The sequence below is a fragment of the Erigeron canadensis genome, chromosome 7 (genome assembly GCF_010389155.1).
Source record: "Erigeron canadensis isolate Cc75 chromosome 7, C_canadensis_v1, whole genome shotgun sequence".
NCBI classification, from domain to species: Eukaryota; Viridiplantae; Streptophyta; class Magnoliopsida; order Asterales; family Asteraceae; genus Erigeron; species Erigeron canadensis.
Genome location: NC_057767.1, coordinates 32,434,830 through 32,461,786, shown reverse-complemented (window position 1 = coordinate 32,461,786; position 26,957 = coordinate 32,434,830). Strand labels below are relative to the sequence as shown.

At 31.6% G+C, this 26,957-nt stretch overlaps 1 protein-coding gene across 1 annotated transcript; it reads left to right on the top strand.

The window, feature by feature from the left end:
• The first annotated feature begins 8,427 nt into the window (after positions 1–8,427).
• Positions 8,428–10,072, top strand: LOC122608072 (serine/threonine-protein kinase OXI1-like). Its single transcript, XM_043781159.1, has 2 exons — positions 8,428–8,975; positions 9,130–10,072. The coding sequence occupies exons 1-2, from the start codon at positions 8,593–8,595 to the stop codon at positions 9,977–9,979; spliced, it is 1,233 nt and encodes a 410-aa protein (XP_043637094.1). The 5' UTR covers positions 8,428–8,592; the 3' UTR covers positions 9,980–10,072.
• The last annotated feature ends 16,885 nt before the right edge of the window (positions 10,073–26,957 follow it).

The following is a 26,957-nucleotide window of genomic DNA, read 5'->3' as shown; positions in this document are numbered from 1 at the left end:
GATTTTAATTAAAATTTGGGGTTTGTGGTGAAGAGAAGAAGGGTGTGGATTTTGGATAAAATCCTTTTTTGTAAACGACAACTTAATTGGTTGCCCGTGGGTCATTAGTCATTTGCTTTAAAAAATGCCCCCGTAGATATATGTACTGGTGTATGTGATCTAGTGTTTAAACCTTTGGGAAGGATGTAAAAATTAATAAGGGCTTAACTTGTGATACTCAGGTTTAAGTTTGAAAGGGTAAGATTTTCTTCCATTGAATATTTGAGTGAGCTCTCTAGCGCGGACCTGTTTAAGACAACGTATGTTAGATTTCCCGCTGTCGAATTGTGACACAAAGTTTTCAGCAAAATTTACCTTTTAAAAAAAAGATATATGTAGCTTGATATTAGTGCAGTACGACGGCGATAGTGGCGACGTAATTACGACAACATATAGTGATGATTGTTGTTGTATCAAATGTTGCAGATAATTAATTTAATGATTTTTTATTTAAAGGGGTAGTAGAGATTATTTAATATTAAAAAGTTAGTGGTGATTTAATTAAGGAGAATTTAGTTAATTCCTGTGTCTCATTTATTCTTAATTTATATTCTTAATTTATAACTTTTAGATTAGGAAAAAATCTATTAAAATGTATATGTCATATTCATAGTCTAAGAAGTTTTTAATAGAATAGATTATCTGTTGGATTTTTCATTCTTCGGTTTCATAACAATCCGTTCAATAAGTGATCTGAGAAAATAAGAATGGGTGAAAAATCATTCATTTATTAAAATATGAACTAATGACAATTGCAATAACATCCCATCATCGATAGACAATCATGTGTATCAACAAACTATAACATTAATATGACAAAAACATCTCTCGAATCTGTATAAATTTGTTGCGCCAAACTTGATGTATAAAGAGATTTTTTTTTTCTTTTTGAAGCCGGATTTGGTGTAAAATACATAAAGTTTTGGCATTACGCTAAATGTTATACCAATCGACTATTTTACACTATCATGTTAGCTATTACACTATCACGTCAAGAAGCTTGAAATTTTATTTTCATTTAATCATGATTATTCATAATCAAACTAATTTGAAGTCCACTTCAAACTTTGAGAGTTTATATTCACTAACCAAAGTCATTTCAAATATTTAGAAATTGCAGTAAGAAATCAACATCAAGTTCTTAAATCGTTTGTATATTACAAAAGACTTGGAATTCTTAAGAAAATAGACTTTGAATATTATAATCTCCTATATCTATATACTAGTTTTAGACCCGTGTAGAAACACAGACAATCGATAGACCTTCATATAAAATAATTTTGACGCTACAAATTTCATATGGCTACATATAAAAGCAATTTCATCAATTACATGTTTGTTTACGTTACTGGTTATACCAATCATTAAATTTGATAGGCTCATGTAAAAACACGAGACATTTTATAAAATTCAGAAATGTCTGTTGTGAATAGGCACTTTATACAAGTAACTCATATAAATTATAATTAAGAGCATTAAAGAAAACTTGGTTTAGCTTAAAGGTTTATTATTTTGAATGATTGTTTACAACTCTTAACATTGCTTTTATGATAGAAAAAAAATGAAGTATTTGGAACTCAATCAATTGTGATAAACTAAAACCATTAACAAATAATAAATAATATAAATGGGAGATGCGTAAAATAGAAAATATTTATATGAAAGTATGACAACATATACTTGAAAAAACTATATAGTATTTTCTTGATGTGATAAAATATTAAAAGAGTTTATAGCTATGGTCATTTAATGAGATAATAGAAAAAAGTATGTTTTTTAGTAACTTTGATTAGATAAAAATCGTATGTATTAAAAAACTTGAGCTTAAACACCCGTTGTTTTATTGTTACATATTCATGATGATACAATCAGTCTAATCCAAACTATTAGTATCTTATCATAAGGAAATGATTTTTAAATTACACTACATGAAACAATATCTATAGTACAAATATAGTCTCCGCATTTTGCTTTCCTATAGTACAAATATATAGTCAAACCTTTACAAGAAGCAAGCTAAATATCTTGTTAAAACCAAACTAAGCTTTTTCTATAGTACAAATGTAGTCAAACTTTTACAATACCAAGTTATCTTGTTAAAATCAAACTAAACTTTTACAATATACAAAGTTCTTGACAATGACCTTGCTTTCACACTAAACATAATCAAGGTTGCAGAAGTCATCAATCAGGGGCGGATCCAGCAGTCTAGAGAAGGGGGCTATAGAACCCAGCCCATTTAGCCCAACCTTAATCATATTGATACATTATTTGATATGACCCCAGCCCAATAACTGAAATGAACCTAGCCCAACTGTCCAAGTAAAACAATGAACCCAGACTTTGAGAAATAAATTATATACGGATTACAAAAGGTTGTGATTTACTTATAATTCAACGACAATATAAACTCTATTAAATCTTTGATTATTCTACTTGATATTGAATACATCAATGGGTATTCCAATTCAGATCCCTAATCTTTGTTTATTACGAGTATTTAGTTGATGTTAAATTCTTTTTGGGAAGCTGCTACTTTATTATCATTTATAATTGAAAACCCTAACATCTTATTTTTGTGTACAATGATTCTAAATCTTTTGTTTTTACTTACTATCAGGTCATAATTTTATGATTTAAAATATTAATTTATGAGTATGATAATAAGCAAACTTTTAAGAACAGTATGTTTATATTTTTAGCTAGCTCCATATATGACGAGTTTAACAAAAGCAATTCTTGTGGCTGCATTACTTTTAGCGAGAGTTAATTAAATTTGAGAAACCTAATTTGAGTGTTAAGATGATGTTTTGCTTACTAAAAATTTCATTTTTGGTGTGGTCGAGGACTATTTTGATGTTATTACGAGGTTGTTTTTGGTGTAGATTTGGGGCAGTGTGGGACAACTATTTTGCCGCGAGATGTTTGGCAAGTGCGATGGTTCGTTTTTTTTAAAGAAAAATTATTTCGCCCCCACCCTCTTAAATTCCTGGATCTGCCCATGTCACAAATTGCTCCAGGTCGGTTGACAAGCGAGTTGGGAGTATTCGGGTGTATGCGATGAGTACTCGATGGTCAAGGTGGTCAAGTCGGAGAGTACTAGGAGTAATCGGGCGACTCGACACCCTACCTTGTAGCGAGTACTTGGAGAGTGCTCGACTCTACTCGGTAAGTTTTACAACAGTGAACATAATTACAAATTTAGAACATTTTCCTTATGCCATGAAACCTGACAAACAGTCCTTATCCATTCTTTCTTCCAATATATTACAAACCAACCATCACCACTAATAACTTTTACATTAACTTATAAAAAAATCATTCCATTCTATATACATTAGCCCAATACTCAAATCGGAATGCATTTCTTTTTATAACTATAAAAATATCCAAATGAGACAATCTGTTCTTGTAGTCCACTACGTTGATGGAGTTGTCCTGTTGGCTGGTATTGCTGAACAAAGAGGCATCATTGTAATTGCGTAGAAAAACTAAAGAGTCACAATTGATTTGGGTGTAAAGATCAAGTAATACAGCATATGAAGAAGTAGCAGCCATGTTGGGAGAAAAGGACAGAATACTTGCTATACTAAAAAATTCTTTTAAAACATAAAATTATAAAAATAATACAAACTTAAACATTAATATATAGCATTCAAGCTCGAGGAGCTTCAACATTCATATAACTTTGATGCAACCATAAAGACATAATTACATTAAAACACTCAGTAATAGGTTGTAGTCCAATTTGCTTCTATTATGCTTATGCCTTGTCTAAAAAACTACAAACAAATTAATAAGTGAAAATTTCTCAACTCACAGATGAGGCAAGTCGACTATTGAGATTTGTCAAAACTTGGATACATGAACAAATGATTTAAAAGGTAAACAAATTGTCAAACATATAGGAAGAAACATAGACACCATGGACACAATCAAAGCTCATAAGAAATACAAAGATGTAATGAGACAATTCAATTGTGGAAGACCAGAAACCATTCACCATTTGTTTGCGAAAATCCTAGTCTTTGTTACCAATATATAAATAGTACAACACACTTTGGTACATCATTAAATAGAATAAGAGTTTCAATGAGTTTCTGCAATTCTTGTGATCAATATCTTCTATTAGGCTCACCAAATAAGATAGATGTGGAAGCACTTAATATTCACTATTCACCTACAAACATTCTTAACATATACAATAGGTCTCCATAATCATACATACTTGAAAACGCCAACCGACCCTAATTACAACTACTCAACATCTTATAAGTCATAATTTAAATTTGGTCCAGACTTCAAAACCATAACCATTAAAAAGTAGCTTCTTTTACCTTTGTGTGGATAACTCATTCGTCTAAAACGAAGTTAAGGTTTAAAAGTTATGACCATTTTAAAATACGTTAGGAACTCCAACAAACACCTCCAACCTCTGTTTTTGGACTCACATTTGACCCACTTAAATAACCTCATTTTCAGCGAATCTTATTTCATTTGAAAGAGCTACGCCCATACTTTCATTACCTATTTTCAGTTTCTACCAAAACATTATACACAAATAGTTACAACTTCTCAAAACTGCCAAAAGTCATTTTGGTTGCTAGAAACTCAGCCCAACAGCTCCAACTGGCAGTTTTGCAACCTTTTTTTTGAACTACCTAGACGCATCCGTATTCTGAAATTCATACACCATTTGAAAGACCTTGAACCATACTTTCATTATCTACTTTCCATTTCAACCAAAACAAAATACAGGAAAAAATTGCAGTCCTTCAAAATATGTCGCAAGGCCATTTCTGTTTTTTTACCCATGTAGCCAGCCGACCCGTTTCAACAACTTATATGACTCGACCTATTTCCATAAGCCAATGACACTTCAATACACACCCAAAATCTGCAGAATACTTCAAATAACAAACTAATAACTTCCAAGTTAACCATTTCCTAATTTGGTACAAAATGGTTAAACGGGCCAAATAACCCAAAATAGACTACCAAAATGTTTCCTACCCATATGACTTTCAAACACCTGTGATTTTGCACCAAAACTTTCAGAATTTCAAATAACATAAAATATATGGGATACTTCTAACTCAACACTTTTCAAATTTGACACTAAAATGGCCAAACGGGGCAAGTGACCATAGTGAAAGATATTAACCATATTCTAACCACTTGTGATCAAACGACCACATATATATACACTTTAAAGTTAGAACGGGGCGTAACAACACATATTGTATCAAACACAACTGTGATTTACGAGGGGACATGAGCTCCATAAGACCAACTGTTAGGTTTCTAAACCATCTATGGAATGTCCACAATAGTACAGTTACGTTTGACCTACTATCTAGAATTAAACACACCACAAAGACATTTATATGTAAACTGGTCAATCCCACATGTAAGAGAAATAAATAGCAAAAAGAATACAGGATTATTAAGTACCTTTAGTGGGCCTAAAATTCAATAGGGAGAAAGATGTATCACCTGGCCTGTCATATGCTTACGATCCGAAAATTCAACATCCGCATCATTTCCTTGAGATGTTCTTTGTTGAGGAGGCGGGGCCAAAATTTGAAAAACACCAATTATAATCCCACCATATTAAAACATACTAAAACCAAAGAAATAAAGCTTTGAGTTGCAGAGTGAAAAATAAATACATTAGATCGACTAAACCAACACAGGGGAACAAATTGTTGTAGGAAAGTAGGATTTAATAACCTGAGGGAAGACTTGAATGTGTTCAAGGTAGGTATATCATCACTATCAAGATGAAGACTGCATGATAAGGTTGAATGCAGAAATTATCTAAAACTAATGGGATTGAAATAAGAAAATAACCAAATCCTAAAAACAAATACCAACAAAATTTTTGGTTATACAAAAAATTAGCTAACCTTCAGTTTTCTTATTTTTCGACCCAACTTGTATCGTGCCATTTTTGCTGCACTTGTTTCCTGCAATGTCACCAAGAAGATATCGATAGCTAAATTTGTAGACACAACTTCAACTTTTTTAAATAACCTTACGACTTTACTATATAGTAAGTTAAGCTTATAACTTTTCATGGCGATTAGCATTATATAAAAGTAACAGCATAACAGATACTTACGCCAGTCAAGCTAAATCCATATTTTTCTTTGTAGAATTAGTCTAGAGAACCAGTCTTCTCATCTGCTTAATACATCTAATACAAAGATTAAAAGAAAACGCAAGAAATCTCACATAAAAACCCAAACAATCAATAAAACTTGTGAATCTATATCCAGATTTGTACACTAATCAAATTTGTACCTTATCTGATTAACCAAAGTCCATCACATTCTTTTGTACCTTATCTGATTAACCAAAGTCCATCACATTCTTCCTTTATCTATATCCAGGACACCTTTATCATCCTAAAAGTCTTCAAAAATTGTGAATTAAAAACAGATGGAAAAAACCCAAAGATATGAAGAAGAAACTCATACTTCCAATATATCACTGTATCATATTTCTAATTGACTAATGGCTGCCTCTCGCTAAAAGTTTGGATGGAGGAACACTTGAATAAGTTTATCTTGTGATTCAGAGGAAGCACACGATACTTTGCTTAGCCACACCGAACCTTCGGATGACAATGGTGGAGTCGTCTTTAAGATATTGGCCAAAATCAACCAACAGAGGGTTCTTACATTGTGCTTGTATTTTGTTTCCCTAAGACAATAAATCATATATTAAATGGGATTTATAAACAGGTGGGAAGCAAAAAAAGTGATTAACAACGATACTTGTTATCAAGAAACATTAAAAACATAGCCCTTACCCTCTCATCGAGAAGCACCATGTCAACCTTGAAGGTTTGTTCCCATTTACGTATGATCCGGGCCTTCATGTTCCAGAAGTCGCTAGCCACACTAAGATCTTTCACAAAACTGTAACCATCGTTTGCCATGATTAGAGAGAATATTAAGATTAAAAGGAGAAAATGAAGATGAGATGTGAGAAAATGAGATTGTTAATGATCCCATTTATAGGGAACCAACAAACCTGTTTTTTGAAAATCTTGTTTCCCAAGATTGGTGTTGGAAACCACCCGAAATTCATCTTTCTTGTTTGACCAAGTGATTTGAGAGGGTATCTTCAGCAAGTTAGTACATTAGTACACTACAAAAAAAAAAAATAAGGATTGATTTAAGTAAACTAAAGCTAATTTTCAAATTGTGGAAGCAAAGTAATTCGGCTAAAAGTATTTTGTGCATGGAAAATGTATAAAAGTGGCCTGCAAATTACTTTTGAATAACACTTTCCTGCAATTCCTACTGCTAATGCAGGTTGCAAATTAGTAACCAAGCTTTGAAATATAGTTAGAAGTTAACTAAGCTCTTAACTAAGCGGCTTACATCACTAATATGTCACTAAAAATTTGTTTTTTACCCAAAAACACTAACGTGGACTACCTAGAAAATTGCTAACTACTATGGCTTAAATCATGCTAGAATCTCCTTTAATAGATTAGTAAGATAAGATTTTTCCTTGTAAGGATTTTTAAACACAAGATAACTATAGCATTTCTCAAGTGTGTTGTCTTGGGCTCTTGGCAAGTATTTTGATCATGTGGATGTTACCACCCGAGGATTGCCGATTTTTGAACATATGCAAAATTAATCATCAACTGTATAAGACCCAAATTCTTAGAGGGCTTATATTTTGTACACTTTTCTTAAGCCCAAATCGAGGCCCAAAAAATCTACCATAGAAATTGCAGCCCAAAAGGCTACTGACAGACTTATCTATCACATTTTTCCTAAAACGAATTAAATATGTGTTTGCTCAAAAGTAACAATTTTGTGCAAAATATAGATTTTAAATATGAGCGAATAAAATATAGGATCATTAAGTATTTAAATAATGTACAGAAGAGTATGGAAAAAATGTTGTGCAACATATTACCATCAAATATTTATCATTCGTTACTATTTCATTAAACACAAATATATCTAGTTTTAGGAAAAGGTTTATATTGTCTGATTCGTGGCTGAAGTTAGAATACATTTGGATCCCTGACCTGATTCTAAGAAAACTTCTTCACAATGGCCTAACTTCTACATCAGATTATATCTAATTGTCCTATATATAAAAAAAAATGAATATCTATACTAGATCTTAGGTTATAATTGTTCAAAAGCAACTACTTAAAGAAAAGTAGAAAACTAACTTAATGATAAAAGGACCAAATTAAAGATGGGCCTTCAAAATTAATGATCCACCTCCTTCTAGAAAGCAACAAGTCTTATTTGATACTTTTTTATTAGTTACACGTCGAGTCATGTGTCATATAGCTAAGCAATATCCCCTTTTTAACTACTCTATTTCTTTCATACCAACTATGTGTTTTCATATACTTTCTCTGCAAGAAAAATAAAATTCTTCTCTATGTCACATACCTCAACAACTATTGAATCATTCAAACTCTCAACAACATATAAAAAACACACTATTCTTGTATACTTTTGTAAAACACACAAACAAAGTTCTTAGCTAGCTTTACTTGTGACTGCCATGGGCGATGATCAATTGGCGGTATTAGACATTCATCAACTAGAAATAATATCATACCTAGGCCGGGGAGCTAGAGGCGTCGTGTTTTTGGCTCGAGACAAGTCATCAAATGGAGAATTGTTTGCTTTGAAGACAATTTTAAAAGTGGCGACTAGTACAAATAAACATAAGAAGATTGATCATAATGATAGTAGTGAGCTTAGTGAAATTCATTTTGAGCAAAAGGTGTTGCGAGTACTGCAACATCCCTTGCTACCTAAACTCCGTGGCATTTTAGCCACGAAGATTATCACTGGCTATGCTATAGATTATTGTCCTGGTCGTGATCTCAATTATCTTCGCAAGAAACAAACAGAAAGAATGTTTTCGGTTGATATAATCAGGTTTGTATAAAACACATTATTGTTCAAACTTTGTTTAAATATATATTGTTATATTATATATATATATATATATATATATATATATATATATATATGATTGATCAAACTAAAAATGATTTATGTTTAAACATTTGGTCATATGATGTGATACTAGATTTTATGCCGCGGAATTAGTACTTGCATTGGAGTATCTACACAATATGGGAATTGCATATCGCGATTTAAAGCCAGAAAACATAATGATACAAGAAAATGGACATCTAATGCTTGTGGATTTCGATCTCTCAACAAAGTTATCCCCGAAATTACCATCATCCGAAGAAAGATCAATAATATTAGAAAAATCTCCATTATTACCAAAATCAAATTCCAAGCCACCAATGAAGAAAAGAAACAATAATCGTTTATCACTTTTTTGTTGTAGACATGATTTTCCAATACAAGACTCGGTACATCCAGCCGAGTCAGAAGATCATATCTCCGAGCCAATTAGTACTTACACGATCACTAGCTCGTTTTCAAAGACGAATTCGTTTGTGGGCACGGAAGAATACATTGCACCCGAAATGTTACAAGGTAATGGGCATGATCATATGGTCGATTTTTGGTGTTTAGGCATTGTTTTATATGAAATGTTATATGGGACAACACCCTTTAAAGGAATAAATAGGAAAGTAACATTTTACAACATTTTGTCAAAGACCCCGGAGCTTGTTGGCGAAACGACACCGTTGAGAGATCTGATACGAAAGTTGTTAGTCAAGGATCCAAAAGAAAGGATATCAATGGTTCAGATTAAAGGACATGAGTTCTTTTTGGGTGTTGATTGGGAGAAAATTTTGGATATTGCTAGACCACCTTTTGTTCCTGGACCGTTGGATGAGAATGGTATGGATGTAAATAATATTGATATTGAGGGTTTTGTGAAAAATGTGTTCGAAGCCAATGTTGATTGTGATGTTGATAAGGAGAAGGAAGAGAGTGATGGATTCTTGATTTTTTAACGGTTTTTTAAATGTTTGTTAAGATTTATATAGCTTATACTTTATCTTTACCACAAAATTATTTTAACAATAATACAAAACCTTTTAGCAAAACGCTAGAAGATAAGAAATACATATATAAGCTTATTGTTTTATTTAGCTTATAATTTGTTTAGGTTATAAGTTATGAGAAAATGGTGAAAGATCGATTTAAGCTTGTTACGTTGTATTTGATGTATATATAGCCATATAGGTATATATAGGGATGTGCACGGGTCAAAATCCGGCCCGAACCGCGATGACCCGTGACCCGTGAGAGCATGAAAAATGGAACCGTGACCCAGCCCGTGAAGGTTCGGGTCAGGTGGGTCACGAGTTCCTTCACAATTTTTCAGTTTTTGACTTCACCCTGCCCGGTTCGATCCGTCTAACCCGTAACCCACGAATGCACTTAAAACATGACCTGTGACCTGGCCCGTTAGGGCTTCGGTTCGAGTCGGTTCCAGGGTCTTTTTCTCATCCCTAGGTATATATAAGGGCTGTGTTATACATGAAATGAGTTCATATGTGTGAAAGATCACAAACATTGTTTGGGTTGTTTGCTTGTACAATGTTTTTAAATTTGAATCAAGTAAATTTAGGATGAGAAAATTTGTTATCTTTTACTAGCATTTTATCCGTGTAATGTGGTAGTGGTGGTGGTAGTAGCGATGGTGTGGTAGTTGGCATCGTTGTGGTGGTGGCTAGTGGTGGTGGTGGCATGACGGGTGGTGGTAGTGTGATTATTATTGTAAAAAGTTAATGTAAAAGAGGTAGTGTAGTTATTTTAGGAGTTGATGGGTCTATGTTGTAAATTATTTCATTAAGGGTATTATAAGTATTTTAAATGATAATGTTTAATTAATGAATAAAAGAGAGAGAATTAATTAATTCATTAAGGGTAAAATGATAATTTCGCATGAGAATATTTTTATGAGAGAAAATGTTGAAATGTGTTAGGCCTCTGCCAACCATGAACCTCTTCCTTCCTCTTCCTCACTGCCACATCAGCTTTTCTCTTTCCTAAAACACCTCTTCCTCATTCACTACCAACCCCACATCTTCCTCAACTCTTCCTCAACTTTTATTTTATTTCAATATATCAAAATAAAAAACACAAACTTAATTTTATTTATTAAAAAACATTACATTACATTAAATAAAAACACATTACATTAACATAAAAAAAACATAACAAACAAAGTACACAACTAAAACATTACAATTAAATTAAACTACATTATTCAAACTAAATAAAACTACTTGTCGCCTTCGTCCTCGTTGGCCTCTTCCTCGTCTTCCTTGTCATCGACATTTGCATAGAACCTACTCCCCCACTTTTCTTGCAGGTGTGTTCAGTATGCCATGTGAGCCTTCAAGTCTTTCCTCGACAGACCCGTAGGAACCGGTTTTGCCAAAAACTTCATGGCGGCATCCCTAATATGGGAATCTTCAAAAGCCTCTTGTTGGGCTCGAAGATACGCAGTAAGGGTTTGGGCCGCTTCCGAACCCGATGACCGGTTAGATGTAGCATCAGACGAACTAGACAACCTCCAGCTTACGTTGCGACCCGGTGGTCTCCTAATCGGGTCGTCACCAAATAACCCCTCAAATGGTTGACCCGTTTGATTTGCAGCCGGGGTCAAACCACGTGGAGTGTCATCGGCAGTCAAATCTACCGCTGGAGCCGGTTGCCTACTCGTCGAGGCGTTGTCGTTCCAAAAGATAACCACGTCATGAAGAAGGTCATAGCACCTCTGGTAATGCCAATGTTTCTCCCCTGTCGTTCTCTTGTACAACTCTACGGCCGTGTCGGACACCTGTCTGTCTGTCATCCGCTCCGCTTTGTTGGCCCTGCTCACTAACTGAAAGTAAAATGAGAAATGAAAGTGAAATGGTTGTTTAAATAAAAAAGGAATAAAGGGAAAAAAAATATCCATTTGAAACTTGAATTTTTTTAAAAAACACTTTTTTTTTGTTTGATTCTGGATATGGTCCCACTCACCCGCGCCTCTCTCTCGTCGATTGCGTTCATCCCATCGACGAGAGCCCAACGAAGAAGCTGTCGACGAATTGGTGCCAATGTCTTCCTCGTCGACGGGATCCACGAACAAACCGTCGACGCACCATTGACATAGGCCTTAGAAGAGATGATGTAATATTTTTTATAAAGTAGTAGAGATAAAATTCGATCAATGGTTTATATGGTATACCATACCACAATATATACCACATCCATCAGAAATAGCGAAACTTGCAAGCAATGGAGATTATTTTGTGCAAGTGACAATAATCTTGTCATCAATAGAAGTAGTTTTTGTTTAATTGGAAATAGGTAATTGAGGAAATACAAAAGTTGCATACAAGCATGAAAAACATGTGGAGCTTTCTCGATGGGTGTTAAAAAGGCAACAAACATCATAAATTAATGGACTCATCGACATGTTAATGAATGAACTAACGTGACACGTGAGAGGATAAAAACAATGAAAACGACATAACACATATAATATGGTAGTTTATCTCATGTTTTTCTTGAAAATTTTACCTTAATGTGAATATCCAATTAATTAATTTTTCTATTATATAAGTTGAAGTAAAGCATGATGATCAATCTTTCTGATCACTTATTGTACCTGTTTTTATATATTATTCCAAAACACAAAACAAAACTCCGATATGAATCGTCGTCGTCAAAATGATGGTGAATAGTCGTCGTTGAGTGAAATTGACAGACACAAACAAAATGTCATTTGTGTTCGTTTATAGCCCCAATCAAAAGATACAAATAAAAACACACACGACATAATTCATAGCCATATAAATGTAAATAATTTAATAAATTTCATAAAAAGAAAGATTATAACTTGAAAGTTGAAACCATATATTGGTGGATCCGATCGATCGATGTTGTAGACGTAAGGGAGACTGACCCATGCCAGCTCAAGCAGTCGGCGACAACCTAAACATGATCATTTGAATAAATTATTTACTTGAAATCAAGTCAAAAACATAAAAAGAATTGAACCTGGCCAAAAATAAGAACTTAGTTGAATAGTTTTAGTCGTAAAAAAGTAAAATAAAATTAACATCATCGTCTTAAGAGTACATTCTTGAGTTTTATTTTTTAGTTTTTGTATTCTTGAGTTTTTGTTTTAAAAGAAAGAGAAGGGAAAAAAAAGGAAAAATATGATGTTTTGATCCCAAAACTTTTTTACCACTTTTGGCAAGATTTAGAAGAAAAAGTGGTAAAATTATTATTATACCCTTTAAACTTATATAAAGGTTTTAATTACTACAAGACTAATATTAGCAAAACATAACTACATAAAAAATATTAGTTCTTTAATTTCATACATAGTGTAGAAACTGTAGATGTCGTGTACTCGTGTCAATGTGGATTGTGAGATCGAGAAGATATTATGCAATGTATATGTAATTCGTGCATTATTAGGAAGAAAAAAATAGAATGAAAAGATTTTAAAAAGAAAGTAACTAACTTTTTTAAATTTAATGCTACTCTAACAGTACACAACATTGAATTACAAATTGTTTAGATCTGTTTTTTTCTTTTCTTTTCTTTTTTTTTTTTTTCCCGAAAATTCAGTTCGTATATGACATTAAGAAAAACTTCACCATATATTAATGAAATTTTGCACGTACCTTAAACAACGAAATATTATATTCGGAGGGAAAACCCCAAAATTAGTCATCTTTGATAATCGAACTCAAGACCTTAGATAAAACTGGGTTTGTCATCAAGTACTTTATATCTGTTGTAATTTCAATTATAAATAGAAGACCTATATATATAGTTTAATGATGTCATCATTTAATTTAATTTGACAAAAAAAAGCCATTGGATCTATATATTTAGCCCAGCACAAGTAGTCAAAACTTAAGGGCTAATTTAATAGACATTAACACAACTTAATTAAGACGTATGGAAACATTAGAAACTTTTTTTTGAACGGAAACATTAGAAACTAATTTTCAATAATAGACATTCGTATTATTGTTGCAAATTATTTATAATATTCAACGAGTAGGAAAGCTCTGTGCATTGCAATAGGTTTTTACTAAAACTTTTCAATGATTTCGATGTCTTTCTTTCAGAGTAGTTGTCACTTAAACCTTTTGATGTGTGATGCAATATCTTATTTTATCTTCATTTGCTACATTTGCATATGATCTTAAATTTTTACTAACAGGGAGCTGTGTAATTGTGCTACTTATCCTCACCCGGATTGTGTACCCTTGGGCTTGCAACCACCTGTCATTTCAGGGAAGATCTTTGCGTATATATGCATAATTTCACGCAACGCGTGGGTCAAATTTCTAGTTATGTTATAAGGTAAGTAGTGTATATTCATGCGGTGATCGAGAGGTTAAGTTAACAATGTTAAAATATTTGTTAGATTTAGGAGTAATGAGAAGTATGTTGCAATCACATAAGATTGCTCTTATTCAAATTCTAATAAATGGTAAGAAGTAAGAAAACTCGATCAAAAAGTGTAATTTAATTCCAATCATATCATACAAAACTATAAATTTTGCACTTTTTTTTTTATCTAATAGTAAATCATTATTATTATTATTACTCTTTAATAAAACAAACTCACCTCGTTTCATTTTACTACCTCTGAAATTCCAAATTGTCCTTACTAGCATCTATCTCTTAATTCATAAAAAAACACCTCATTTTACATCAATAACTTACACTAATCGCTCCGTCGTCACCACCTCTAACTGTTGCCGCCACCATCATATTGACGTTACACCATTTCCGTCGTAGTGCGCGGAAATTTGTCTAGTATACATATAATATATAGGTATTTTACCCACACGATGCACGACACTTTAATATGGACCGATAGCATCCACGAGGCAGTTTCATATAGGTACTTTGCACTCTCGTATCTAAAAATCTAAACTTTATTTCTACTGGCAATTTTATAGTTTGAACAGGTGGTTATTTTAGGCCGTAAAATAATAATGCGTATATGGACCCGATAGCATGCCCAGTTTACCAGACCCTTTATTAGTTTATTACTCGTAATAAACCTACACATCTGAAGGGTAGTAAAATGGCCCAGAAACTAAATATTCCTTTGAGCCCAAATATAAATATATCCTTGATCTCAGTTTATGAAGTTTACATATAGGCCCAGTAAGTCAACTCAAAGTGGACATAATCTATCTAAACCCAAACCAAGCTAATGCAATCAATAGCTTATACTCCATCCATCATGTTAACTTACTCAACAATTATTGTTTCCATTTTATTATTCATTATTCATTTTACACCTTTCTTTGGATTTAACATGTATTAGAGCTTTATGTTTATCAAACTAAAAAAATGTAAGGCCATATACATGTAACATTTATATATATATCCTGATAGGATATAGGTATAATATATAGTTTTAAGTACTTTATAATAATTATACTTATAGAATAATAAAAGTTTGTCTTAACAATAACTTTTAGCTAACGAATTTGCTTAACACAAACATATATAATTTAGTACTTAATATACGTCTTATCAATTTTCTTAATACTCAACTTTAGATCCAATTTTGACTTAAATTCCAATACACACTTATTGTTCAACCAACTCACTCAGATGAGTTAAAGACTGACATAGCTTAAGGTGGGTCAAGAAGGGATTTTTACATGTAAATTTATGCTTAGGCCTCTTAACATTTGTGAATAATTCACAGTTTTCACAAATATTTAAAAAACTATTGTTCAATTTTATCTTATATATGTAGAATTGTAGACTTTAAAACATTTTAGGGCACTTATGCTAGTTTTATTTTATATAATTCTAATTTGGATATCATCCACTTTGAGAATGTTTTTTATAATCAAATTTCTCCTCTTCTTGTGTGGAAGGTGGATACATCGACATATCGTTAGGCCTTTTTGGGTTTTTATGGACATTCTGAAATTATGTGAATGATCGTCACTCTTTTCTGCTTTAGTTTGAGTTCTTTTTATTATCTTTCTTTGCTTATTGTTTTGAACTTTTATGGATATTATCTTTGTTTAGTGATTGATCGATTTGAACTTTTGCTATCAGGTGTTTCTTTAGGTAGATATTTTTATAGATAAACAGTGGTTTTCATCTATTTTGTGTTAATATATAAATGGATACTAAAAGTTATAATAATTAGGGATTGGTACTCCATAATGTAAACAATTTACAACAATTGTTATAGTGTCTATCGAACTTCAATATTGTGTATTGTATGTAATAAACTTTCAAATCTTGTGCATTGTATGTATTCAACCAATCAAAACTTGACAAGTGGCAACTTATATGGTTGCCACATATACTCGGATACATACAATACACAAGATTTGAAAGTTTATTACATACAATACACATGATTGAAGTTCGATACGAACTATAACTATTTGTGTAAAGTTGTTTACATTCTAAAATACTAATCCCTAATAAATATAAGTAAGTTGTAATTGCTTAAATATCACTATATATTGGCATACATTCACTTAAAAAAAGAGTTAATTAATTATAGAAGCTAAAGGAACAAATAAAAATCATTAGCTTGTAAAGTTGCAATCATAAAATCCACAATATAACAAAGATGTAACCCATCAACAACACAATTAACCAAATGTTCATCGCAATGGTCAATATAGTTTTTCATGGCGTATGTCGATGCACAAAATCAGTAGAAAAAAAAAGTTGCAGAAAATGATACACACATAATTAAGCACTTGAAAGGCAAAAGAAAGAAAAAAAAGTATTTAAATAACCAAAGGTGGGAGCCAAGCTACAAAAATTGTAAAATAAACACAAATGCGAAAAAAAGAGAGACCAAAGGTAGCTTTCAATATGCATATATCAAAACTTGATATTTAATCCTATGACTATATTTTACACCACAATTGAAAAGCGAAGTGTACTGATCTGATAATTCGATGCACTGAGAAAGATGATGCCGCTAAAGGTAACAAAATTAATTTGCTCTATCGTAAAGATGAAATTAACAATTAATTAAAAAACATCATGAACTACTATACACATTGATTTTAATCATCAATTACAAGAGAAAAGGAGCGTGCGGATAGAAGAGGATGAATAAATCAGCAAGACAACAAGCGAAGATGATCAAGAATAAAGTTAAAAGGAAGGCAATATTTGTACCACTAAACTTGATATATGTATCACCATTATGCATTACTGACTTACACAGTCAGCTATAAAACGCGTATATTGTTATAGATAAATAAACAGTGGTAGTTTATCACTTCCCTTAAATATGTATACTCGTCAATTTTTCTCTATATACATGGAAAAGGTGAGCATGTATATTGTGTAATTTCCATAAGGGAAGTGATATCCATATCACAGTAAATGATAAATCTACCACATATATGCAATACTGGCTTATAATGTGTGCAGTAAAACTTATACATTTTGGTAATTTAATTAAAACTAGTGGTACCATTATCATTTCCCTTTCCATAATCACCTAACCATTCATATGTATTAAGGGAAGTGATATTCGTACCACTGTTTCTGATTGATGTACCACAATGTACAAGTTTTACAGCTGACTGTACAAGCCAGTATTGCACAAGTGTGGTACATCAATCAAAACAAATGGTACGAATATCACTTCCCATATATTAATAGCAAGCTCAGGGATGACAACGAATCGGGTATAGATCGTTTAGGTAATCTTGGACCCGGACTCGATTATAAAACCGCGTCCAAAACCCGTACGTACCCAGACCCGGCGGGTTCCTGTTTACTTATTAATCGTCGGGTAACAGGTTTCCTGCGAGTAATCAAGGATATGTTATAATTATAGTTTTCTAAATCTCTTTACTTACTATAGCTTTTTGGACAGTGAACAGGTTAAGTTACATAAGATTTTTATTTCTAGTATCTTTCTTTGATTTTTTTCAATATCTATATAAATATTAAAACAATAGGAATCATAGCTTTTTAAAACCCTCTTTAATTTAAAACTATTTTTAAAATTTGCCACATAGGATTTTATCCTATGTGTCATCTCTATAATTTTCCACAATATTTATTTATCTATATAAATATTAAAACAATAGGAATCCTAGCTTTTTAAAACCCTCTTTAATTTAAAACTATTTTTAAAATTTGCCACATAGGATTTTATCATATGTGTCATCTCTATAATTTTCCACAATATTTATTTATTTATGCAATAAAATATATTAAATATATATTGGTATGTAAAAAATAAAATTATGAAATTAATAAAATTGATTTTGTTTCCTAAAAACCAACATTAGTTTCATATATAGATTACATAATTGTGTCGACACATCACACCATTGTCATATTTTTTTTAAAAGTTGGTTTTTGATTTCATCTTCAAATTCTTTTCGACTTTCAATAGGCAAAGTAATTGGGTTGTTAAATTTTATGTGCTTTATATATCATTATATTTCTCAAAAACTTTATATGCTTTAATGTATTATTATATATTAGTTCATGTTCATTTTTATTCTTTTTACGTAGGTTATTTTAAATAGCCGCACATCGTGCAGGTAAAAAACCTAGTAAATATATATAACGTAATTAAAATATCGTAGCAGCTATTTAATGTTATTAGAGAAAGTACAGGCCTCTTTTACCATGGTATTAAGGTTAATAAATGGGAAAAATCGAGTGAGCTTGGTTAAAAAAATACTGTAATTATATGTGTTTTAGTGTAGTGGTAGATATAATATGGTACTAGCTAGCTAGCTAGTATATGTTCAAACTATATTTGTGTTTTACGAGTTGGGTATACGGGTTTGGAGCGGGTTTCGGGTATACGTTGGTAACGGGTTTTCATCTAAAACCATACCCAGATATGTACCAGAAAAAAACTAAAACCATACTAATATCCGGTCCTAGACCCATATACCCAAACCCAAACCCGAAGTTCCACATGACATCGGTATCGAATTTCCACATCAGATACTGGTTTAGTTGTCATCCCAAAGCAAGCTTTTTATAATTTTATCTTTGTCATTTGGTTTCATCATGTACCAATTATTGATACGTACAACTATGTGTAAAAATCGTAAAGAAATTTACAAGTCTAACCTTAAGTTCTATACACATTCATTTACTAGCCAAATGTCCGTATGGTACGACGGTGAGATGATAGGGTGATAGGTCATAGAGTGTGATAGGTCATAGGAGGTGGTCGATTATAAGGGTGATATGTCATAGAGTTGATCGGTGATGTTGGTGATCTACCTGGATGGGCACCGCCCTCAGATTTAAAAAGTCTTCGAAATTATATCGATGACATCTCTAGTGAAAGAGCATCAAGTTTTGAGAACACCCATATAATTTTTATAATTTATTGATGTACGGTTTTTGAGATAAAAGATTTTGAATAATTAGAGGAATAAAATGCTTTATAGAGGAGAGTGAAAAAATGAATGGTTGAAATTTGAGAAGAGAGAGGAAAATGAGTGATTGAGATTTGAGAGGAGAGAGGAAAATGAGTGGTTGAGATTTGAGAAGAGAAAAAAAAATTAGTGGTTGAGATTTAAGGATATTAGGTGATGATATTCAAATTAATAGATAAAATAAGAGATAATTATATTTAGGTAGATAAATTTTTTTTAAAAAAAAATGAAAAAGAATAAATGCTTTATAAGGTAGTTTAAATATAGATTAGATTTAGATGTCTCAAAAATCTTTTCCAGTACATAATTCTATACCGCCTCAAGTGCATAAGATAACTTCAATTTTATTTATCAACTAGAAAGTTTTGATGCCGGGCGGCGTCGCTGTTTGAATCATGTTGTGGTACATAACAAGAAGTTTTTAAATATAAGAAAGTTGGTTAATGGTAGAAATATGTGTCTAATTGCAAAAAAAGATTTATGAAAACAAAACAATAATTAGAAAACAAATAAATCAAAAAGTTCTAAAAAAATGTAAACAATTTGTAAAGTAAAAAATGTCAGAAAGCAAAAAAAAATAAAAACTTCAAGAAAATGAACTAAACCAATACACCAAATTATCAAATGTAAAAGGTCAGGGTTATACATGTATAATTTAAAGGGTTGAAAATATAATATCTAAAAAGATAGGAAAAAAATTAAAGAGTGGTGGTAGGGGACTCGAACCCACGCCCTTTACACAAAAGGTGGAGACCAAGTCCAGCTGAACTAAATCAGTTTGTGTTTGTTATTGCGTTTATGAATTATATATCTTTAATGTTTGTTGTACAAAAAAAGCCAAAAAAGCTACTATTGATTAGCCTCGGCGTTAATGATATTCTAATGTGTGCGCTTTGATTTTAGTTTTGAAGGAAACTTTTCCCTATGCTCTCATGCAAATTAATTGAAAAAACCTAATTTCATGATGCTTGTAACTTTTTGTGTGGAATTGAAATGATCAACAAATTAAATATTGGGTACAGATCTAATCTATACTACTATATGAAAATTATATTTCATATTGGAAGATTAAGATCTTTGGAATATGCGAAATTATCATTTTACTTTTAATGAATTAACTTACATAATCATTAGTTCATTACATTATCTTTTAAAAGAAATTCACTATTCTTTTAAATAAAATATCTTTATATCAAATAACTACACCACTTGACGCATTTGCCGCCACCAACTAGGGGTGAGTATGGGCCGGTTTGGGTCGCTTTTTGCCTAAAACCAAAACCCGAACCGATACATTCGGTTTTTAGAAAACCAAAACCATTGGACTCGGTTTTTGATCGGTTCGGTTTTGTCGGTTTTCCGGTTCGGTTTGGATCGGTTTCGGTTTTTGTTATAATTTTTTTTTTTTTTACTTTTTTTGTTTATTATGTTATAAATTTAAGTTTTGATTTTTAAGAAAAAATATATGATATAGAAACTAAAATATAGAGATGTTTTTTTATTAACTAATTATATTTTAGGTGTTAAAATTGATATAACTTTTATAAAACAAATTGCTTGTATTGTATGTTTTCATCTAAAATATACAATTTATATAGATTTGTACACTAACAAGACAAAAAATTTAAATAATATTAACACATTTATAAATTATAAATAATAAATATAAATGTAATATGATATAAGTATAGAATACATAAAAGTATATTAGTTTTGGTTCGGTTCGGTTTTTGATCGGTTTTTGACATATGAAACCGAAACCCGAACCAATCCATCCGGTTTTTAGAAATGAAAACCAAACCAATGGATTTTGTTCGGTTTTTGATTTTTCGGTTCGGTTTTGTCGATTTTTTTCGGTTTTTGATTTTCCGGTTCGGTTTTTGCTCACCCCTACCACCAACGGTCGCCGCCGCCATCACCATCCGTTGTTTCCACCACATCATTGTCACTGTCATCGCCCCTACATTACGTGTCTACTATGTTCGTATGATCAATGAATATTGTACTTCTTGAACTTGATCATGCATCGTTATGGTGGATATATAGTCAGATAGCCCTTTTGTGTGCATTAATTAATTAAAATCGTTCTTATGACACCCCAAAAAATTGAATGGCAAGGTTCTAATTAATCGAAGAATACAAAGTTCATTTTCGTATATAGTTGTCGTGCTGATTTTTATTTATTTATTTATTTTTTTGGTAAAGAAGTTTTCAATAATGCTGAACAAATTAAATGAGAAATTTTTGATAAATAAATGTTGATACAGGAAAGATAAAATCGATCAAGTGTATAAATTTCAGTGTCATTTTCTTTTAGTGTTGTTCAGCTAAGTTTCTAGAAAACGTCTGAAGAATCTATACTTAGATCGACTACATTTGATAGATTATAATGTATCATGCCGAAGAAATAACAAAACCGAAAATACATTTAACGTCCCATTTTAAGTGTATGTCATAATTTGATATTTAAAGTCTTTTTTCTTTTAACTTTCATCTTAAGATATTTTTGTTGTATTATATAAACTTGATATAAGGTATATGAATAAATTGAGTTTTTAATATACTTTTCAAAAATATAAATTTCTTCAATCATTGAAAAATACATAAAAACTTTTTTTTACCTTTAAAAATCAAACTATAATAACTAAAATGAGATTAGAGGTATAATTTAATAAAAAACCTCAAATTCTTGGTTCTTCTCCATGTGTAAACAATCATAAACAAGTTATGATAACACATGGGTACATGCAAATAAAGAAAGTTAATTAAGTTGAGACATAGACCAAAAAATATCAAGGTAACTCATCCTACTTAATTAAGGATCAACTAATTAATTCCTCACCAATTATGGTCGTAGCAGCGATGATGCGGTGGTGGGAGCTATTGTTGGGGGTGGAGGCGGCGTCAAGTGATGTAAATTATAGATGTAAAAGTAACTGATTTAAAAGTTTAATGAAGATTGTTTAAAAGGATAAAAGAATGATAGTGTAATTTAATCATTAATGTTGTTTAGATAACTTTCGCATGTAACATTTAAAGAAAGAGTTGTTTTTTTTTTATTTATTAAGAGAATTAGAATTAAGAAATAGGGGTATTTTGGGTTTAAAAAAGTGCTGATTTTCTTAAAATAGAAAATTCAATATGTTTTATAAGAGGTTATAGATATAGATAGATATATAGCTTGGCAAAAATGGATATATAATCATTATTTGTTTATTTAAGGTAATGTCTCATCTTTGTGTTCCCTACTTTTGTTCTTGGTCATCGATCACACATGTTGGTCGATCTTTGGGTTCTGGCACTATAGTGTAAATCTAATAAAAGCTAGATAGCATTTTCGATTAATATTCCATTCACTTGATTGGATTGCATTATTGGTACGGTTTCAGATGATCCTCAAGGATTAGCAATATATACTTGGTGGAAGAAAAAGGGAATTTCAAAATAAGAATCAATTAAAAATAAAACATTTAATTCATAAAAAAGTTAAACTTATTTATATTTACGTGTATATATATATATAATATATATATATACTAGACTGGTATCCCCGCGTTGCAGCGGTTAAACGGTGATGACAATTTAAAATATGTGAGGTGAGGCGACGACGATAAATTACAGAAACCGAGATAAATCAACCACAATAATATTTAAATATAAGCTTATAACACTATAAAATATCAAATAGTAATAGTTATCGTAACAGAGAAACATAAGGTGGCAAAATAATTAAAAGGTACTTTGTCTCAAAACAAAAAACACGAGACATCGTAAAGAAGAAACATAAAGTAGTGCCTATTACAACTTTGGTAAATTGTGAAAAGGGTAGAATTGATATTTTAGTGTTGTATTGTATTGAGGTAATATAGATATAGAGGGTATCTTTGGTATTTTAAAGGTATAATAGTTGAAAGTTATTATGGAGTAATGATATGATTATACGAGATGGATACCCGCGCAATGCGGTGGCGGTGACGGCAACAGGTGGTGCTAGTGGTGGTGGTGGTAACGATGTGGTTATTAATTTAAATATAATTGACGTAAATGGTAGTTTAGTTATTTTATGGTTAAGGCATATATCTTTTGTAAATAAATTTATTAAAAATATTATGAGATATTAGATGGAAATATTTAAATTAATTAATAAATAAGATAGATAGTTTGGATAAATATGGGTATAAACTATTTTAGGGATATATTTGGATTCTTGATCACATGTGCACGAATATTGTTATGATTACATGTGATCGACTTGCATACATGTGATTATAGCAATATTCGTGCACATGTGATCAATAATCCAAATCTCCACATAATTGTATAACGGATGATAATTCATGCTCTATATAATTATAAACTTCAAAATTACACATAAGTTATCCAGAAAACAATCAAAAAACAATTTTCATGTAAAGAACAATCATCGATTGGGCTTTGATTTGAAAAGTTCTCAAAGGTTTTTGCAAAAAAAGTTCTCAAAATAACTTTACCCTAGAAGTATATATATATGTAACAACCGTCCCAGAAATGTTCTATTTAAGTCCTTGAAAATGTACATATGCCACTAAATCGGTCAGACAGTCTAATTTATATGAGTTATAGACGTACTTTAGATGTTCATTATGTGCTTATGTGAACTTCAAATTGATCTAAATATTGTTTTTGTACGACGAGTTTGTGATTACATTCAATAATATAGTAAGTTCGGTTCACAAATATCACAAGATCGTTAAAGAGCTCAGCTCAATTTAATTGCAAAATGGTCCTTGTAGTTGTGAAATTTGCACTTTTATGGTAAGGTATAAAAAGAAGTGTAAATCCAAAAAGATTTCTATTCTTCACCACCTTCATCACCTCCACACACTCACCACACCAAGAAACACACACATAAGAAATTCTTTGATTTCGTGATTGTTAGATCGAATCGTTGATATCATTAGCTTCCTTGTAATCATCTAAACATATTTCTGAAACTGATTTTTGAGGTAACAACAACGTATTTTGTGATTTTGATCAAACTAAGTTCAAACTTTTCAACTATATGTTCTTGATGATTTGGTCGATTTTGATGTCAAAAACGTGTTAAAGAACAATGGGTTTATGTTTAAATAAGTCTAGTAACTGTGTTGGCGATCAAATTTGGGTCGTAACATGCCTTAATCTTCAAAACTCGTGATTTTGTTAAGTTCAGTGTTATGTCCGTATGCCTTCTGCATCAAACGAAATTATCTTGTTCAAAACGAATTTAGTCCAACGAACTTAAGGTTTAACTTCGTTCAGTTCAGTCCAACGAATTTAATGTCTAACTTCGTTCAGTTCAGTCCAACGAATTTAATGTCTAACTTCGTTCAGTTCAGTCCAACGAATTTAATGTCTAACTTCGTTCTGTTCAGTCCAACGAATTTAATGTCTAAATTCGTTCAAGTTCAGTTCAAACAGACTTAAGGCTCACCTTCGCTCAGTTCATGTACGTAAAGTTTAGTTAAAACTATTTTGAGTCAAAATGTTCAAAGGACCAAATCATCAGTTCACCAAGGACATTTGTGATTTGAATAATCACTTAGACTAATACATGTACTTCTATATGGTTATTATGTGCATAGGAGTTCGGCAAGGCGTAATTGGATCCCGATAGATATACTTATCTATCTTTGTACTTGTTCACTGTACTAGTTCTATATATTGTACCAGATCACTGTGAGTTCACTTATTTCCCCTTTCGTACATTTTTAAAGTTCTTTATCGGGGACTGAAAAGCATGAAAACTATTTTGTACTTATACATATATATATATTTTCTTGACTGTACTACGTTCTATCTTAAGACAGACAGACTATTTATGTACAGACTATTTTCAGACAGACTATGTACAGACAGACTATTTACAGACAGACTATTTATGTTATGATACTTATTTTCTAAATGTGTGTTCTAGATCTTGAATGGGCAGGATCTTGAATACATTCTTGTGTGTACTTATTGTCTATGTATGAGACCTAAGATTTACTGCTATCAATTCATCTCCCACCTGTTCTGGGAATGGACCGTAGGTATTATGGACAGCGCTGTTAGGGTAGGCCCATCCTCATTCTCCTCAGGACAGGAGAATGTATATTACCTAGACTTATTGATCACCTGTTCTGATCACATGCTCTGGTCACCAGTTCTGACCTAGCTCGTACTTATATACTTTCTGATTGCATGAGTTCCCTGATTTATCATAGCTCGTTATGGCCAAGCGGATTAGCAGTAATAATAGACATACATATTAAGTACATTACAGATTCTAAACTATTGTTATTGCAGCAAGGTACATTTGACAGCCGTACAGACTATATGACTTGACTTTTATACATACCAGTACTATGTATATTTATAAAATACTTTATGTGAATCTCACCAACTACTTTCGTAGTTGACCTTTGAACTTACATGCTTTTCAGGCTAGGTACTAGATCTTTAGCATAAGAGTCTTCCGTTCTAAGCTCATCCTTTTGGCGACGGTTCGTGCATACAAGTCCTGGAGCTACGAAGGCCTTATTACTATTCTAGCTCAAGTACTGTTCTATGAGACAATTGTTCTGTCCCATGAATTTGACTATTTTGATTCAGTTATATTCTGTAATAACATTCGTACTTCTGATCTAGACTTAATTATGATTCGTAATGACTTTGTTCTCCTGATCTTTGATTAATCTTAATGGCTGTGTTGAACTTGTACTGTGTGCATTTGTACTTGTCTGTGCATCCCGTATATTCCGCTTTAGCGGGGTGTTACAATATATATATATATATATATATTGATGAATGTGTTGGTGAGTTTACCATGACATATTTAGGTCATATTTAACTAAATTCAAAAAGGTTGTTTGTAAACCGTCATACTCGATCATAGACTAATACTACATGAATGTCTGGAATCAAATCAGAGAAATCAAAACTTTCGAAAGACCTCACCAATATCATATGAGTATTAGTTCGGTCCTAGTTAAAGGACCATCTATTGATATATTGTTGTTCCTACTCTATAATAGATCTTCACTAGTCGGATCCCTTCAATATTATATATGTTCAATTAACTATGTTCCGCGACATATATGTTTATTAAATATTAAGAGAAACCAAAACTTTCGAAAGACCTTACCAATATCATATGAGTATTAGTTCGGTCCTAGTTAAAGGACCATCGATTGATATATTGTTGATCCTACTCTATAATAGATCTTCATTAGTCGGATCCCTTCAATATTATATATGTTCAATTAACTTTGTTCCGCATCATATATGTTTACTAGTGCTCAGGCCTGTCCACTGGACGGGTAGTTTCAAGATATATAAAAATTTTATATAAATACGAAAGCTAAAGAAGAAACATATGAAAATTAACTCCATATAAATATTGATTACAGTTTACATTTTTTTTTCCCCAACTTTAGTTAAATAAAAAAAGAAACAAAAAAATGTATGACCAATATCATAACTTAATCAATACGAAAGCTAAAGAAGAAACATTTGAAAATTAACTCCACATAAATAT

What these genes read in the sequence shown, in the direction of transcription:
- LOC122608072 (XM_043781159.1), top strand. Translation starts at nt 8,593, where the DNA reads ATGGGCGATGATCAATTGGCGGTATTAGACATTCATCAACTAGAAATA. An exon ending in TTTTCGGTTGATATAATCAG is followed by an intron (nt 8,976 to 9,129) that starts GTTTGTATAAAA and finishes ATGTGATACTAG; the next exon opens with ATTTTATGCCGCGGAATTAG.